General features: G+C 35.9%; 1 protein-coding gene across 6 annotated transcripts; it reads right to left on the bottom strand.

Moving 5' to 3' along the window:
- Positions 1-847: 847 nt before the first annotated feature.
- LOC112743954 (cycloartenol Synthase) lies at positions 848-5,251 on the bottom strand. 6 transcript variants are annotated; one of them, XR_011871229.1, is made up of 9 exons: positions 4,310-5,115; positions 3,247-3,306; positions 3,036-3,076; positions 2,597-2,635; positions 2,458-2,505; positions 2,051-2,131; positions 1,799-1,950; positions 1,631-1,698; positions 848-1,293 (listed from the first exon to the last, which is right to left on the bottom strand). XR_011871229.1 is itself a non-coding variant. In XM_072214818.1 (7 exons), the coding sequence occupies exons 4-7, from the start codon at positions 2,624-2,626 to the stop codon at positions 1,858-1,860; spliced, it is 252 nt and encodes an 83-aa protein (XP_072070919.1). In that variant the 5' UTR covers positions 2,627-2,635; positions 3,036-3,076; positions 3,247-3,306; positions 4,310-5,220; the 3' UTR covers positions 1,373-1,857. The 6 variants fall into 6 exon arrangements, 2 of the variants coding, with proteins under 2 accessions (XP_072070919.1, XP_072070920.1); XR_011871230.1 differs by having other exon boundaries at positions 1,631-1,950; positions 3,247-3,302; positions 4,310-5,251; XR_011871228.1 differs by having other exon boundaries at positions 1,631-1,950; positions 4,310-5,226.
- Between the last annotated feature and the right edge of the window lie 6,920 nt (positions 5,252-12,171).

Genomic DNA, 12,171 nt, shown 5'->3' with positions numbered 1-12,171 from the left:
AAAGGTTACAGTGCTTTAAATAAAGATTCACCTTTTTTTAAATATATATATATATATATATATATATATATATATATATATTCAATTAAAATTATTTTTTTAATTGTAATAAAATATATTCAACTAAGAATTAAACATGGTTATAACAAAATATATATATATATATATTTAATAATATGAATTTTTTTATATAAAGACTAAATAATACCGTATAATTCTAATTCGACTATTGAATTAATTTTAATTGAGATTAATTTATTCATAAATTACAATATCATTCACTTATATTATTTTAAATTTATTTCATAACTTCTAATAACACTACAAAGGAAACGGAAAATTGCGGCATTTTTTGGAGTGATTTGCAACGATTTTAAGCTGCTGCGAAATGGGATTCCAGCGGTTCGTTAAGCGTCGGCTATTAGGGGGTGGTTATATGATTTAGCGGCGGTTCTACGGAACCGTTGGCACAACCGCTGCAAATCAGATAGTTGATTTTGCAGCGATTTTGAAACCGCCGCTATTTGGTCAGTGAATTAAAAAAAAACTATGGCGATTTTAAAACTACCGCAAAACTGTGAGATTTTTTAAAAAAATGCACGGTTTTAAATCGCCGCAATTTCATACATGTGCTTTAAAAAAATGACTAATTACAATTGTTTAGGCCATTTTTTATTAACTCTGTCACGTTATCAATACTTCAAAGCCACACATAAAAACCTTATTATAGACTAGTAAAAACCTTATTATAGACTACACCATAGAAGAAAGAAGCCTCAGACTTTCAATATTCATAGAATTTGATCAACTTGTGATATGTATGACTGGATGCTATAAACATTTATGGTTGATTAGCAATTTAGCATTGTGCATTCCATTAAATAAATATCTTCTTACATTGGGTTTATGATTAGTATCCTCAATTAAATTAATGCCACTGTCTACATGTTATTGTCATGTCTGTTGGAGTGGGTTAAAAACTAGCTAACCTAACACTTTGAAGCAATGGAAAGATTCTAATCTTTTATTCATGAGGAATGTATAGCAGATCAGCTAATGAAAGAGAAAACATCAGCTTCAATTCAAATAAATTGGATAAGCTTTTAGTATTTGTGGATTGTGAGGCAGGCCTGTGCTAGTTCCGATCTCTAAGAATAATATATAACTAGTAGATAATACTTTGAAAACTGAATCAATTGAGTAATTATCTCCAAGCCTAGGATCCACCAGTTCTTTAAAACCACCTTGACCAATTTTGTTAGCCAAATTGAAGTTACTTGTTGCTGTTTTCATCTGGAAAGTGAAATGAAAAGAAAATATGAAAAATTTCTCTCAAGGTTTAAGTTCCTGATAAATTAATTTGAAACATACATTCATAACCACGATGCTAATTTTATTAATTATTATACTCTTGAATGCATTTAAGTTCAACTACAAAAAGCCAAACTGCTTAGGAATTAGCATAGATATGAGGGACTACTCTACTTTCAATTCTATCTATAAATGCACCATATGTCACAAATCTTAACATGTACATAATCCTCATGAATTTATATAAGACGACCTAAACATGGCATCGAAATCAGAAAGCGAACCTCTGCCGAGAATATAAACCAGACCACTCCCTTACCTGAAATTTACACCGGGGTTGTATTTCATCAACAACTCAGGATCAAGCTTTGTCTGGTTTGCAATTGACTGCAAAGAATCCTCAGGCTTAAGAGGGTATGTGATGAACAATCCATAATCTTTTCTAATATTACTGTCTCCACAAGAACAGTTTAACTATCACATTAACCTTTCCACCGGCCGGAATAGCATCTTGTGAATAGCTGTTAGTGTTCTGCAGCCACTCTGCTATGACCAAGTTGGAAAAAGTCCCATTGGCAATGGCTGAGTAGTTGTCGCGAGTAACTGAGTACTAGAATGTGTGGCACAGAAACTCTCCATCTATAATGCAAATGTTAGAATTTTGTGTTAGAATCAAAGTTTTAAACTAATCAGTTCAAAGGCAGCAACACAAAAGTAGCAAATATTTTGCTGTATATACCTGTCCAGCAACAATGAGAGCCAGCAAGGCCCACGATGTGTTTACAAGATGAGCCATGTTATTTTCAAGATTTGAATACACCTGAAAAACAGACATTGGGAGAAACATAACTATAACTCTCAGCCTTTAGATTCCTGAAAGTAATAGAGTATTCTAACTGAATGTTACTTAAAAACAAAATACAATACGTTATATCAAAATTTTATTAGTTTCATAAAATTCATCGTCTTATACTCCCCTTTCCTTCCTACACACTTTCCAGACAGTTATAATCTCAGCAACTTCTTTATCGTATTTATGCATGCACTACTCGAAAAAGACTCTCCCACAAGAAAATGCTTAGTAGTTTTAGGGATTTCTAAGAAGAAAAATAAATGATATTGGCATTTAGAAATAGTAAAATTAACCTTATTTTGACAAAACAAATAACCCTCTCTCCAGCCACCATTTGAAACCTGCTTAGACAGCAAAAATTCACAAGCTTTATGAATGGCTGGGGAATCACTATAACTCTTTCCAGAAGCAATCAACTCATTTATTCCAAACCATGTGGCATAGGTGAAGCAAACTCCCCATGAACCATACCTGTTAAGCAGATTTGAGTGGTTTAGAAGTCTACTAAACTAACAAAGTTTCATTCATGCTAAAAGCAAGAGAGCATAACCACAACATGCATAAATCAACTATCTCAATAGAAAAACTTGAAAATAGTGGTTTCCAAAAAGGAAGTAGCAAATCATGAACCATCCAAAGCTTGAACGCTTTCAATATATGCAGTGGCTTTTTTAATACAGCAGCTTATTTCTTCTGGGTGATGCATGGGATATAATTTCCAAAATGATGCCAATGCTTGCAGAGAGGCTGATGTACATTTCACATAACTATAGCACATAAGAAATAGAAATATTCAAAGATTCAAATGATGGGTTAAGGGATAGGAAGAGGAATGCAAAAACTTATACTGAACAAGCATTTGACAGCTTACCAATAATCAATAACTATATCGTTTTCCGCTGAATTTATTATCTGACAAAAGAGAAAGCATTTATCTAAGTGTGTATCAATAACAATAAAAAAATATTAAATAAACACTGTTAGATAATGTAAGCAAAAGAAATTGTGCTTTCAATAGAAGAAATATAATACTACTCATGACATAAAGTATGTACTAGATTGAATTGTGATTTTTCATGTACCTGACCGTGATAGTTCCTAAGATTGATATCAACTCCAGACTCAAGCAAGAGATATACTATCTACATCAATGTAGAAAACATTAGTGCATACTACCTTACCCCTCTATAACCCCACTTCAAAAACACAAACCAAGTAAATATGGAGTTAGAGAATAACCCCTCTACATTACAAAGCACACACATAATTTCACTTTCATCCAAATTTAGTAACAATTAGCATTCTATATGCTTTACTTCTTACACTATTCACATCTGGTAACATTGTCCAAAGTTACAAAATCATATAAAAGGTTTGAGGTATAGGAAGAGTTTAATTGTTCTGCACTGGAGGTATACAAAAGAGTTTAACATTGTTATCCAGTAAAAAGCTTGTGTAACTTGAGTGCCATAAAAAGCTTTCCAAGTGATTTATCAAAAAATAAAATTAAGGAATGCATCCATGCAAATTTCTGCAACTTCTTTTTAAAGAAAATGTGTTGTGCATGCAGATCAAAATTAGCGAAATGGTTTAAATAATGTAGCAGCTATTTTGATCACACATTCATGTACATATTTCAAAAATGGGTATACACACCTTCACCTGAGATAGGAGAAGAATACTAAACTAATTTTGTGAAGCTGACTTATAGTGACTCATATGTTCAATACAAATCACACTGATACAGAAATTGAAAATGTAGAATTTATTAGATAAACAAGTATCTGTAGTATACCTGAATTCAACTTTCTTGAAAATTTTGACACCAGTAGGCTTTATTATTAGTGTCACGTAAACACCAGGCTCAAATTGTTCACTAACTTGTGTTTCTCTATTTCTCAAATAGTTCAGGATGATGTACTTGAAATTCTAATCAATGAATTTGTTCTGTTTCTCATATATTCTCTTTGAAATATTTTATGCCATTAATTTGGATGACTAAGCATTTTTTATAAAGAAACATGATGCTTAAATAATAAAGTAGTTTGTAATAAGAAGTGTGGAATTGAAAGTTGAGCAATCGAGATATTTATATATATAAGTCAATGATTTCAACTATATCCTTAGTAAATAGAATGAAGATACCTGAATAATAGTGGACTCAAAATTTTCTAGAATTGCGTTATGCTTAGAAGACTCATCTGCTGCCAATGTTATAGGTTCCTTAATACCATCGATGAAGCAAAGTAATTACTGGGTACAAAAAAATTAGCAAAACCAATTTCAAAGTGCATAGAAAGAAAGTTAGGAGAATATTGGAACAAAATAGAAGCAGAACAGATTCAAGAAAGGAAGAAGCAGAGTCCCGGTGAGTCTGTCCCGGTTTCGGCGACGGTTGTAACTGGTGGCGGTGTGTTTGACGGCGACCTCCTCTCCCCTTTCGGCTCCTCCTAGCGGCGGCGCTATCAATCGCAGCAGCAAAATACCCTAATGGCGACTGGAATAGGGTGCGACGGCGACGGCCTTGACCCCAATCGACGGCAGCCGCGGTGGCAGAGCAGGACGGTGCGAGAACGGACCTCCTCCTTCTCCCCTGGGTTCATCGTCTTCTGCTTCTCCTTCACTCTTCGTCATTCTTCTCCTTCGTGAGCGCGCGCTCTCCCTCTCTTTCCGAACTCTCTCTCTCTCTCTCTCTCTTCGGCTTCAGTGGCGACGACGGCAAGCTTAGTGGTGGCCGCGGTGGCAAGACGCGATGGTACAGACCCGCGATGAAGACAACGGCGGCACTGGCTTCGCGGTGAGCTGATGCGGTCTCCCTCTCTCTTCACAGTTCTTTCTCTTGCCGTTATGGCTTTTCGGCGGCACGACAACTCGACGGCGGCGGCAAACTCAGCAGCGGCGGCCCGGCTCCTTCCTCCCTTTCCTCTCCTTCTCCGTTTCTCCCTCTCTTCTCTTAACATTTCTTTCTTTCTTTTTTTATTTGTTGAAGCTGCTGAGTATTGTGTTTTTGGGAAAGGGGAATTAAAATATCGCAAAAAAAAAATTAGGTTAGCAGCATTTTTTAAAAATTTGTGGCAAAATGAAATCAAATAGCTGCTCTTCCCACTATCACCACTAAAACTGCTGGGAAACTATCAGACAGCGACAATTGTCAAAACAGCTGCTAATTGTGTGCCGCTATCTTGCGTTTTTGTAGTAGTGTAAAGATTTTAAAATATTTAGATTATATAACTTAAGGTAATAATAACATATCATGGCATGACTAAGATTTTAGCAGTGACAAAATGATGTCTGCTTTTTATTATTGACAAAATAATCCCTGAAAAATTTTAAAATTTGACAAAATCACCCAACCATAAAAGAATGACGTCACAATGAATAAAAAAGATGATGTAACTGTCAGAAGCAAGCTCCAATGATGGTAGAGAGCTGAGGCGACATTTCCGGTGACCTTCTTCTTTTTCACACACCACGCTACTACGTCCCCTTCCTCTATGGCACCTGAAGAAGAAGACCGCCATGGCACGCCACTGCCTCGCCGCGTTCTTCGTGTTCGTCGCTTTTTCTTCTTCAACACATTGTTGCGTCCCCTTTCACCATAGCAGTACCTCGTCGTGTTCTCATGTTCACCGCTTCTTCTTCTTCTTCAATACACCGTTGCGTCCTTTCTACGTCCCTTCCACGTCCCCTACGCCATGGCAGCACCTAGCCAAGAAAAAGAAGAAGACTAGAAACGTCGCCGGAGCTCTCTGCCATCATCGGAGTTCTTATTAAACCATTCTTCTACCTTAGCCCATGACAACAATAAAGAAATCTCACGGCCCACAAATTCAGCCCAACAGAATACATAAATTCAGTTTTAATTTTAGCCTTTATCATCTTATCTTATCTTTATTATGTTACCTTCTTATCTTATCTTTGCATTTATCTTTCGTAGACAATACTCTATATATATTCAGTTTTACTTTTATAATTCATTCAATCAATCAAGAAATACATAACAAAGCATTCTTTATTTTTGCGTACTCTTTATGTACTCTTTCAATTTTATTATGGTATCAGAGCTCTTCTTGAGCTCTGCTGACATCCATGGATAAACCAATCGATTCAGATCCTAAAACTCCTTCAACTCTCCCGCCTACCATGAATAATCAACCTTCCAATTTAGCTCAGGATACAACCAATTCCTATTATATCCATCCAAGCGAAAATTCTACCTTAGTCTTGGTTACCCCTGTTCTCACAGGAAACAGTTACTATTCATGGAATAGATCCTTCACTATGGCTATGATTTCCAAAAATAAATATGGATTTCTTATCGGTTCTATCTCCTCTCCTCTACCTGATGATCCTCTCTTCTCGGCTTGGGAACGTTGCAACAAATCGGTCTTATCTTGGTTGTTCCGTTCTTTGTCCCCTTCTATAACCCAAAGTGTCATCTATTTTGCCACTGCCTCCTCTGTCTGGACCGATTTGAAAGAACAATTTGCTCAGAGTGATCTTCTCCGAATTGCTGAGTTGCAAGAAGAAATCTATGCACTTAAGCAGGGCACTCTGTCTGTCACCGAGTTCTACACGTCACTGAAGTCTCTTTGGGAGGAACTCGTCAGTTCTCGCCCTCTTCCGGTCTGTTCATGACCAGCAACATCTCACATATCACAAGATTTCATAATTCGCTTTCTTAAGGGATTGGATGAACGGTTTTTGGTGGTGCGATCTAAGTACTTCTCCTAGACCCATTACCTCCAGCAACCAGAGTTTTTGCGTTGGTCATCCAACATGAACGACAGCTACAAGTTGCCGTTGGGATTCTAGACAATCCACGTTCCATCACTGCCGCGCCAATTCGCAGCACCCCTCACAAGGTCGCGGTCGCGGTCGCAATGGCTTTTCTTCCGGCAAGGGTCGCAGTGGTTTTTCCTCCAGTGTAGGACGTGTTGGTTCCTCTAAGTTCTGCGCACATTGTGGTCATAGTTGCCACACGATTGAAGTCTGCTATTCGAAATATGGGTACCTGCCAGGGCATCCACGTCACCCTGGTAGTCCACATCACTCTGCTGCTATTGCCGCCACTCCTCCTTCAATCCCCCCTCCAGTTTATGATGAGAGGGCAGCCCTAGGTCATGTTGAAGGGCATACCCAGCAGCCCAATCCAAACCCAATTTTAGACCTCTCACTAGCCCAACAACAAGCTCTCATAGCACTTCTCAAAAAGGCCGAGTCTCCCTCTTCAAAATATAGAGATAATGGTTCATCAAATCAAAATGGGTTTTTGCCTAGTCTAAGTACTCATTATCTTTGTTCTTTAAACACATTTTCTATTTTAAATAATTTTTCCAACAAAAATACATTTTTAAATTCTTGGATTATTGATTTTGGTGCCACAGACCATATTGCATCAAACTTATCTTGGTTTATTTCATATTACAAAGTCTCTCCCATTATCATTCACTTACCAAATAACACTAAAGTCACTGCTTCCTATAAGGGTGTTGTGCAATTTTCTTCATCCTTAATCCTTCATGATGTTCTTTATCTGCCTTACTTTAATTTTAACATTATTTCCATATCCAAAATTACTTCCAATCTTCAATGTCAACTCACTTTTTCATCTTCTTCTTGCACTTTTCAGGCCAACACTTTGAGGACGATTGGTTTGGGTAGAATGAGAGAAGGCTTATATGTTGTTGAAAGTACTCCCACTCGCACTCCATCAACTTCACATTCCATTCATACTATCAAAACAAAATCAGCCATTACACCATCTGAGCTATGGCATTTTCGTTTGGGTCATCTTTCTGAACAAAGACTTAATTATTTAAATAAGCAATTTCCTTTTATTTCTATGCATTATAATAAAACTTGTGATATTTGTCATTTTTCTAAACAGAAGAAACTTTTATTTTCTCAAAAATTTAATAAAGCTAATGCAATTTTTGATTTATTACATTTTGACATTTGGGGCCCGTTTCGACGAAATTCTATTCATAATCATAAATGTTTCTTAACTATCGTTGATGATTTTAGTCGCTTTACATGGGTTATTTTGTTAAAATCAAAAGGAGAAGTGCAAAATCATGTAAAGAATTTTATTGCTTTAGTTGAAACACAATTCAGCTCTAAAGTCAAAACTGTCCGTTCCGATAATGGACCAGAATTTATTTTACATGATTTTTATGCTTCCAAGGGCATTATTCATCAACGTAGTTGTGTTGAAACTCCTCAACAAAATGGACGGGTAGAACGCAAGCATCAACATATTTTAAATATAGCTTGTGCTCTTATGTTTCAATCTAATTTACAATTATCTCTTTGGTCTTATGCTGTTAAACATACTGTTTGTTTGCTTAATAGAATTCTATCCTCTGCAATTAATTTTCAAACACCATTTGAGATTTTATTTAATCATCTACCAAATTATCATGACCTTAAAATTTTTGGATGTTTATGTTTTGTGTCTACCCTAATGACAAATAGATCAAAATTTGATCCAAGAGCCAAAAAGGATGTTTTCATTGGTTTTCAAAATGGTTTAAAAGGATATATCATTTATCTTTTTGGATGACAAAAGGATTGAAATTTCTCAAAATGTTATATTTAATGAATTAGTCTTTCCTTTGGTCCACACAAATGGCCCAATTCCTCCAACCCAATAACAAATTCTGAACCAAACAATTTTTCTGTCAACACACATAACCCAAAAATACCAACCCTTCCAGTTGAACCCTCACCCATACCCATTGACCCAACTTCATCTAATTCTTTATTTTCTCTAACAACATCTCCTTCTTCCTCACTATCGTGTCCTAACTAACTTAAATCCATGACAACCGAATCTCTTTCGAGGCCCACACCCTCCTCTTCTTCCGCACTAGACACTAGTCCACCGACACCTCCTCATCCCCCGTCACCTTCCTCACCGCCTGAGCAACCCTATCCTCGTCATTCTGATCGACCTCACCGATCTCCAGTATATTTCTCTGATTACTTGTGCAATTCCCCTCTCACCTCTACAAATCAATCTCCCTTAAAGTGCAGGTATCCTTTATCTTCAGTCATGTCTTTTTCTTCTCTTTCATCTTCACATAAAAAGTTTCTATTATCTCTACATTCTGACGTTGAGCCAAAGTTATTTAAAGATGCCAATCAACATCCCAATAGGCGTAGTGCTATGAAAGATGAGCTAGATGTTCTTGAGTTGAACAAAACTTGGCGACTTATTGATTGTCCTGCAGGTGTTAAACCGGTTGGCTGTAAATTGGGTCTATCGCATCAAACGCAAGCCTGATGGTTCAGTTGATCGATATGAGGCTCGCCTTGTGGCCAAAGGATTCACCCAGACTGAAGGTGTTGATTTCTTGGAAACCTTCTCTCCTGTTGTCAAGCCTGCCACCATCAGATTAGTTTTGGCATTAGCCTCTATGAAGCATTGGCCCAAACATCAGTTAGATGTCAATAATGCTTTCTTACATGGGGATCTTTCTGAAGATGTTTACATGACTTTGCCACCCGGGTTCACATCTCCTCGCCCAAATTAATGCTGCAAGTTACTAAAGTAATTGTATGGTTTACAACAATCTAATCGTATGTGGTATGACAAACTTTCTCATCTTTTGCTATCTCATGGATATTAGCAAACCTTATCTGATTATAGTCTATTTGTTAAATTTACTGGAGCTCAAATTTCTATACTTCTAGTCTATGTTGATGACATCATTTTCACCGGTAATTCTATTTTTGAACTTGCTTCCATTAAGTCTTTTTTGTACCAACACTTCTGAATTAAAGATTTGGGCCTTTTAAAATATTTTTTGGGTATTGAAGTAGCTCAATCAGCAAAGGGAATTTGCTTATCTCAGAGAAAATATTGTCTTGATCTTTTAGAGGATTCTGGTTTATTAGGTGCTAAACCTGCCTTTGTTCCAATGGATAGTTCTACAAGACTATATCAAGAAAAAAGTTCCTTGCTATCTGACCCTTATGTGTATCGCCGTTTGGTTGGGCGTCTTATCTACCTTACCACTACTCCACCAGACATCATGTATACCACTGAACAATTAAGTCAATTTATGGCAAATCTTACTGAATCTCATCTTCAAGCTGCCAAGCATGTGTTACGATATCTGAAACTAGCCCCGGCAAAGGACTTTTCTTTCTAAAAGAATAAAAAATTCAGCTTTTCGGCTTCAGTGATTCTGATTGAGTTAGATATCCTGACATTCGGCGATCTTTAACAGGCTATTGTTTCTTCTTAGGCAACTCTTTAGTCTCTTGGAAGAACAAGAAACAAACCATCGTTGCCAGCTCATCCACTGAAGCAGAATATCATGCACTTACCAACACAACTTGTGAACTTCAATAGATACTAAATCTGTTACAATTTTTACGCATCTCTCCTATCCGCCCACCAGTTTTATATTGTGATAATCAAAGTGCTCTTCATATTGCTGCTAATCCAGTTTTTCATGAACGGACCAAAAATTTAGAGGTCGATTGTCACTTGGTTCGACAAAAAGCTCAAGCTGGAGTGATGAAACTTATCCCCATTCCTTCTTCTGGGCAATTAGCTGACATCTTCACAAAACCTTTGTCTCCTCAACCCTTCCATCTTAATCTCAATAAGCTTGGAGTTCTCGATATCTTTCATCCTCCAGTTTGCAGGGGCGTATTAAACCATTCTTCTACCTTAGCCCATGATAACAATAAAGAAGTCTCACGGCCCACAAATTCAGCCCAACAGAATACATAAATTCAGTTTTAATTTTAGCCTTTATCATCTTATCTTATCTTTATGTTACTTTCTTATCTTATGTTTGCTTATATCTTTCGTAGACAATACTCTATATATATTTAGTTTTACTTTTATAATTCAATCAATCAAGAAATACATAACAAAGCATTCTTTATTTTTGCGTACTCTTTATATACTCTTTCAATTTTGTTAGTTCTCTTCTAACGGCCACATCAGTGTTTTCTGTTCACTGCGACGTCATTCTTTTACGGTTGAGTGATTTCGTTAAATTTTAAAATCTTTCAAAGGCTATTTTGTCAATACTAAAAGTCAGGTACTATTTTATCAGCGCTATAATCTTTCGAGTACCGATTTGATATTTACCTCATTTATTAAAATATTGAATAAAAGAAAATTTTTTCTTTATAATTGATTAGTCAATTTTTTTCAATTAATAAACAATTAGTCTTTTTTTTTACACGTAATTCATATAATAAGCTAAATCAACCATTAAAGTCTTAGTCAATTGTGAAGTAAAGCATGCACCTTCTTTCTCAAAAAAGCAAAGCACATTCAATATTTTACATCATTACTAAAACATAGCAATTGTCCTTCTTTTCTTTCATTAACCATATTTGGCATTAACATCTCTTATACACTTTGAATTTATCAATAAGAGTGGAGTAATACTCCAATCAATTCTTAAGAGAAAACTTCTACAAGTTGCAAGTAGGTATGTGCTAATTTAATTCGTTGATTTATTTAGCCAATTCCATATAAATACAATATAGAAACTTAATTTAATCTTTATTTCTCAATTTCAATCTCCCTTCTAAATGCAACCAAAAATTTGATGAGCGAAAAGTGAAGCTTATGGATACCAACAAATGCACTGGATCGTTTAAATAATACCACGGTGAGTGGATATCGTTCTTACGAGGATTAAAAGACTGAACACACAAATATTAAATTAAACTACTAATTAAATCAACAGAACGTAGAATTGATGAATGCTAAAACTTGCTAAAAATTTAAAAGGCCTGAAACTTGAAGAGTGAATGCTTCGGACAGTGCTTATGAGTTTGAAGAAATTAATGGTGGTGAATGTCTAGAATTTCGGAGATGTTCATGTTATCAAAAAAATTAAACCTTATTAACCTAATTCTAAAGCTTACAAATTTCTATTCACGATGAATTTAAAGCAACTGATTTTCAATATCTCGACTCCTCAATTTCTCTTTAACGAACTTAATATTTTTGATTAATCGAGACCGAC

This window comes from Arachis hypogaea, chromosome 14 (genome assembly GCF_003086295.3).
Source record: "Arachis hypogaea cultivar Tifrunner chromosome 14, arahy.Tifrunner.gnm2.J5K5, whole genome shotgun sequence".
Lineage (NCBI taxonomy): Eukaryota > Viridiplantae > Streptophyta > Magnoliopsida > Fabales > Fabaceae > Arachis > Arachis hypogaea.
Note: the sequence above shows the minus strand (reverse complement) of the source record. Positions and strands in the feature narration are given on the sequence as shown.

Excerpts from the sequence above, each read along its gene's own strand:
- LOC112743954 (XM_072214818.1), bottom strand. The coding sequence starts at position 2,626 with ATGGGGAGTTTGCTTCACCTATGCCACATG. Across the intron at positions 2,506-2,596 it reads TGCTTCACCTATGCCACATG|GTTTCAAATGGTGGCTGGAG; the intron begins GTTTGGAATAAA and ends CTGTCTAAGCAG. Across the intron at positions 1,951-2,050 it reads CTCTCATTGTTGCTGGACAG|ATGGAGAGTTTCTGTGCCAC; the intron begins GTATATACAGCA and ends TTTGCATTATAG.